The sequence below is a fragment of the Lampetra planeri genome, chromosome 12 (genome assembly GCF_965212315.1).
Source record: "Lampetra planeri chromosome 12, kcLamPlan1.2.h2, whole genome shotgun sequence".
NCBI lineage: Eukaryota > Metazoa > Chordata > Hyperoartia > Petromyzontiformes > Petromyzontidae > Lampetra > Lampetra planeri.
In genome coordinates, this window is record NC_136118.1 from 1,488,671 (window position 1) to 1,494,724 (window position 6,054).

Consider the following 6,054-nt stretch of genomic DNA (forward strand, 5'->3'; position numbering starts at 1 on the left):
GCCACCAGTGGCTTCCAGGACCACGTGGACTCACTGAATGAGAAGGTGCAGCGGGAGGGTCTCCGCTTGAGGGAGCTCTAGAGAGGCCCTCTAGAGGGAATTTGGCCTATTCATTCCACATCTGTTAGAAGAGCTCATAATACCCATGCTTTACCCCACCGCATGCGACCTGCCGATGGCCTAACTGGGGTGGGGCAGTAGGAATTTCGATGAGCTTAAGAAATTACACGAATTGATGAACGATGGGTCGTTGCACCCACCTCCTCCAGCACCGGAGTGCTTTAAGTTGGGTGCCTAGGGCAGAGGTCAGAGGCCCGGTTACTGATCAGCCAGACTCACTGCGGCCTTCGTGCCGTTCAGAGGGCATTGGTCCTCCCAGAGTGGCGGCAAGCTATCTCCCCCCCCCCTCTCCCACCGCGAGAGAAGCACTTTTACTGAGAACATCGGAACGCGGGAGCCTGACCTTACCCCGAGTCCTTGCCCCGTGTGCTCTGCCCCGAAAGGGCAGGGTACAAAATGCCCCGCAGGTCCCCCCTCGCCACTCCCTAACTCGCTGTGATGTGCTGTATGCGTGCGTGCTGAACGCGTGAACACGCACGCACAAGACCCCTACCCAAAATCGTCTCTGTCATAATGTGTATTTAATTGTACGTGTCGTTTTGTGTCTACTCTGTATGTCTCTCTCTAACTGTGTGTGTCTCCAGTGCTCGCCTCTCTCTCTCTCTCTGCGTATCTCTGCATTTATCTTTATCGCTCTTTATCTCCAAGAGAGAGAGAGACCTCTCCCCATTTCTGTCACTTTCGCGTCTGTCCCAATTGCCACGTCCGAACCCCCTCTCCTCTTTTCTGCAGGGGGCTCGTCGTGCAGAGCCGCGCCCACCCCGGCACCCTGCCCGTCTCCTCTCCTCTCCCTCCTCTTCCGCAAACCCCACGCGCCGTGGCAAACTCGACATCGCGCGTGGGAGTCAACCCTCCTCCCTCTGGCAGGGCCCTCTCGCGAGGCCAGCGGCACGAGGTCGCCACCAGGGCCGTCGCCCTCATGGGGGGCGGCGGAGGGGGGCATCGGCCTCTCGTGCCGATCACCAGCCCCGCGAACTTCATAAAACAAATTATTCAAGGGAGGGACGCGTGGAGGGGAGGGAGGGAGGGAGGGAGGGGAGAGAGGGAGGTGAGGGGAGGCGAGGGGAGGGAGGGAGGGAGGGAGGCGAGGCGAGGGAGTGAGAGATCTGGGTGTCCGTGCAGACCTTGGAACGCGCGGGGTGAGGCAGGCAGGTACAGGCAGTGCCGATCCACGTGTAATTTTTTTCAGAAGAGCCGGGCCGATAAAGGTGACGTCGCGCGGCCGTCGTGTGCACGCTGGCCGCCGAGTACCGTGTCATACCCAGGCCGTGCCGGGGTAACGACGCTGCGTTTCTCCCCCCCTCCCCACACACCACCCAGGTACAAAAAGTTTATATATATGGATTGTCATAAATAAAAATAACACACACGGATATATTTCCAACCATCCTATAATCACCAATCGGCGGTAAGGATGTGACATCTGAAACCCGACTGGGCTGGTAGATCATTCCAAGAGGAGGAAGCGATGAGTTTGAAACCCGATTCTGCCTTACCACTTCCCGCAAAGTACTGGGTGCCCGTCCACAATCGCCGCCCTCCACCATCACCCCCCACCCCTTATGGCAATGACTGGAAGTGACTGGCAGTGCCCTGCTAGCCCTTTGAGCTGCTCTGGGTTTTTTTCCACGTGGATCTCGCAATCACGACGTGGGTGGTAGTGGTGTCAAAGTCTCACTCACAAAGTGCAGCCCGCCCCCCCCTAGACTCTGGAGGAGATGACACTTTTTCGACAGCTCTGCCCACCTCGCACCCCCCCCCCCCCCTCTCGATTTCGATTAACTGAACCTGCCCTGTGGCAAACAGTTTTGTGATTATGATACTGCGTTGGCAGTGGTGCAAGAGCTGAGGTAACACCAGAACCCCAACACATTCGTTATAATCACTGCCCTAATACCTCCCATAGCTGTGCATATGTACAGCTATGGTGACCACCGGGGGGCAATGCCCCTTCTTGACCACAGAGGGAACACCGTGGCGGTTGCCTACAGTTATAGCAAAGTTCATCCCATGCCCCCCGTCCCCCGCCCCCCACCGTGTGTCGTGGAAGCCAGATGGATATTGTTGCATCGCGAGATCATGAGAGATGGTGACCGCTTCGAGGCCTTCGTGCAGCGGTGGAGAGATGGCGGCTGACGGTGACAGCGCATGCAGGAGTGAGACAATTAACTGCAGCATCACCCCACGCCCAGGCGCGTGCGTGTGTGCGTGTGTGTGTAAAGGGTGCGGTAGCGTAGTGGTTGGCACACTGCGGGCGACCTTGGTTCGATTCTCGCTTCCGACCAATATCAGTGAAGAATATCGTAACTGTTGCTGAGCATCCCCACGAGGGAGACACAGATGGCCGGGCATTGTTCTGGCCAAACCACCCCGTGGTGCGCCATGTTAGATTTCACAGGGTGCTCGCCCGCTCACAGCACTTATTCCAACAGTTTGTTCGAGTGATGGTTGTCTTCCCTGTACAGGAGTCTGTGTGAGAGTGCATGTATGTATGTATGTGGGGAGCGGAGGTATAGCGGTTAGCGTGCTGCACTACAAACATGGGAGACCCGAGTTCAATTCCCGCTCATGGCCAAAAAACAGTGACGATATTCTGAACCGGTCCTGGGCCTCCCCTAGGTCGATTCAGCCTAAAATTAGTATCTAGTGCGTAAACATCGACACTAGGGAGACAAAGGCGCCCGGGCATGGTGCTAGCCATCCACCCCCTCACGTGCCGTTCCGGCCTTCATAGGTGCTCTCTAACAGCACTTGCCCCAGCAGTATGTTAAGGGTATATGGGGGATCTTTGTATTCATTTTTTTGTATTATTGTGGGGAGCGGTAGCATAATGGTTAGCGTGTTGTGCTATGAACCTGGCGACCCGAGTTCGTTTCCCGCTCACGGACAGCACCAATGACGATTATCTGAACTGGTTCCGGCCCTTCCCTAGGTCAATGCAGCCTCAAATGGGTGCCTGGTGTGGTGTGTAAAAACATTGCCACTGGGGGGACAAAGGCGGTCTGGTGTGGTGCTGGCCGCCCACCCCCTCGCTTGCCGTGCCGGCCTTCAGGAGTGCTCGCTAACCATTACTTACCCCAACAGTGCGTTAAGGCTATACGGGGGATCTTTGTCTTTGTATGTATGTGCGTGCATGTGAGTGTCTATGCAGGTGTGCGTGCAAGTGTCCGTGTGTGATGGAACGAAGTTACGCACTTTTCTTGCATTAAAATCCCTACCTCCGCTCAAATGCCTTTGATACTTATAAAAATGAATGGAGGCAATAACTAATTAAATAAATAAAAATCTGGTAAGCCGACAGGAGGATATTTGTCTTTGGAAGGGGGGGGGGTCTCAGAACCAAACACGGATGTGAAGGGATAGGGCTCTTCCACATTGCTTAGTTTTATTGCTTATGGAAACGTGTGCTACTAACAGGGAGCGGGTGGGGGGGTGAGAGTGGTGGTGGTGGTGGGGAGGGGTGATGTGGTAAGGGGGCTGCACGGCCCCTTTAAGCCGCGCCAGAGTTTACGAGGAGGTGACACCGCCGGTAAATGACTGCCCAAACACAGCAGACTGCAGTCACATGGCAGAGAAATCCCAAAAATGGACACGGCCTCTCTGGATCCCCTTCGCCGCTGCTGCTGCCTGCTTGACAGCCATGAAGCAGTGGCGTCAGGAATGAAATCTCCCCCGCCCCCCTTCCCCGTACAATTTTCCACCGCACCCCCTCCCCCCCCCCATATATGTAGATCGGTGTCTGGACCCCCTCCAGCCTGCGAGCTCTGGTGGCAATTGCACTGCCTGCACACCCAATAGATGCGCCACTGCCTAAATCCTACGGGAGCCTGATTCTGGCTCTATGCCCCTCTTGACTAAAAGAATAAACTGTTAAATGTAACCCTTTGAAAGCCTTAGTCCAGCTCTATGAGTCACTGTTATTAACACTGATCCCTGGTAGAGTAGTTATCTGGCTCTAGTTGTTAATACTGAATCCCGAGGAAGCCTCAGCCTGGCTCTATGAGCCACAGAGGTTAACACTGAAGCCAATGGCGTGTGTGGTTGGTATGGGCTATTTTGCAATCCCAATTGAGTAATCTGCAGGTAGTTATTTTTCAGCATTGGTATGCTTTTGACCAATACTAGTTCCACCTGATTAATATATATATATTTAGCTATGGCAGGACACCACAGAACCCGGTAGGGATCCCACGTGGCACACAGGGGGAGAGAACATGCAAACTCCGCACAGAAAGGCACCGGGCATTGAACCCAGGCCCCTTTCTCGCTGGATGGCACAAGAGACACAGCAGCAGCAGTGCACCACCTGGCCGCTCGCGGCGTCAGTGAAGAGCTCACCTGGAAGCCCGCCTGCTCCCCGTACCACTTGAGAGCCCCGAAGAAGCCATCGGTGTCGAGGTCGCTCACGTCCAAATCAGGCAGCTCCAAGTCGGGGTCAGGGTCCACCAGGTCAGAGGTGAGGTCAGACGTCAAATCAGCCGGGCAGCACAGGGGCTGGTCGTCTCCAAACAGGGCACCCGCCTGCGTACACGCACGCACGCACACAGACGCGAGCACGACAATTAAAGAGTTGCCAAAGGAATTCCCAGTAATGAGATTGCAGGGCCGATGCAGAGGCGATATTTGGTTGTGTGGCCTCACTTCGATGGCACTGCCTGCCACGTCCGCTAGCCGAACAGAGAACCGCTCATTCATCGACACGCGCCATTGACTGTGTTCCTCCGCAAGAGCCGGACCCACGCACACCCCACCTGCCTCCCTTTGCCCCCCGCAGTCAAGAAGCCAACCTCCACTAGCCACGCGGAGACTCCTCCGTTCCGCTCCACTGCTCGGCTCGCCTCGCCCGGTACGGGGCCCGAGCTTATGCTCCTGTACCTTGGACATGTGCTGCACGCACAGTCCTTGTTGTGAATCCACTACTGGCTGAGGATCTCACCAAGCCGAGCGGGTCGTGGTGGGGGAGGGTATTTCCCCATACTTCACCGCACTGGTCAGTGCAGATGGGTGAAGGTGGATAACACAGACACGTGGGCATAGAAGTACAGTAAACCGTTGATTGGTTTATTTTTTAATCCAGGCCGCATACCGACGACCCTATCTGCTCTGCCTTATCTCGCTGTAAAATGCAGCGGCGTTGCGCCCACGTTTTATGAGCTATGAGCAATGAGCAAAGAGGAAAACACGATTCAGTGCAGAATACAATCACGCCGGCGCTCGCTCGTTATCACGGCGGCGCTGACTGCGCCTTGAAAGTGGCATCGAACCAGGGGTGGCGGCGGGGGGGAGGTTAAGGGAGATCATCTGGAGAAGGGCGCTGGGGTGGGGGGTAGAGCTAGAAACGGGCGGGGGGGGGCACAGAGGACAATGATCCAGTGGGCACTGACAATTATCGTGCAGTGGAGGGGGGTGGGGATAGTACTTGGGGGTGGGTGGTGATGGTGGGGAGAGAGCGACGACATCATCTGGAATGGATTTTTCGAGTTCCCAAAGTCACGTGCAGCCAATCCACGGCGATTCAACGCGGAGAGGTGGTGATGTGTGCCACCCCACGGGCCTGCTCCACACTGCTGCTCACATTTCTATGGAATGTAAAACCCCGTGCTGATTGCGGGCAGCGCAACACCCCCCCGCCCCCCGGGGTCCCGCGAGGAGCAGACGTTTATCACGAGTCCGGCAGAACCGATATCGTCTGTGACGTGGAACGCTCACGCACGTGGCGCGGCTGTGGCGCTGCTGTGCCGTCCACGGAGCGGTGGGATCGTGTTGCGCTGCTCTGCTGCTGTGCTATTCCAAAGTTCAAATCTTCTTTTCATTTATTTATTTGATTTTTGTTTACGACAGCCTGGCTCTCGGGACACGCTCGAGGGTTCGTCATCATCAACATCATCGCCACCACTATCACTGCTGTACAACTCGAGATTAAGGTCCCGTCCA

At 55.9% G+C, this 6,054-nt stretch overlaps 1 protein-coding gene across 1 annotated transcript in view; it reads right to left on the reverse strand.

Moving 5' to 3' along the window:
• LOC144721492 (peroxisome proliferator-activated receptor gamma coactivator 1-alpha-like) overlaps nucleotides 1-6,054 on the reverse strand; it is a 134,653-nt gene that overhangs the window by 33,882 nt on the left and 94,717 nt on the right. Inside the window, 1 exon segment of the mRNA XM_078599136.1 lies at nucleotides 4,459-4,641. Coding sequence (XP_078455262.1) covers nucleotides 4,459-4,641 — 183 coding nt within the window.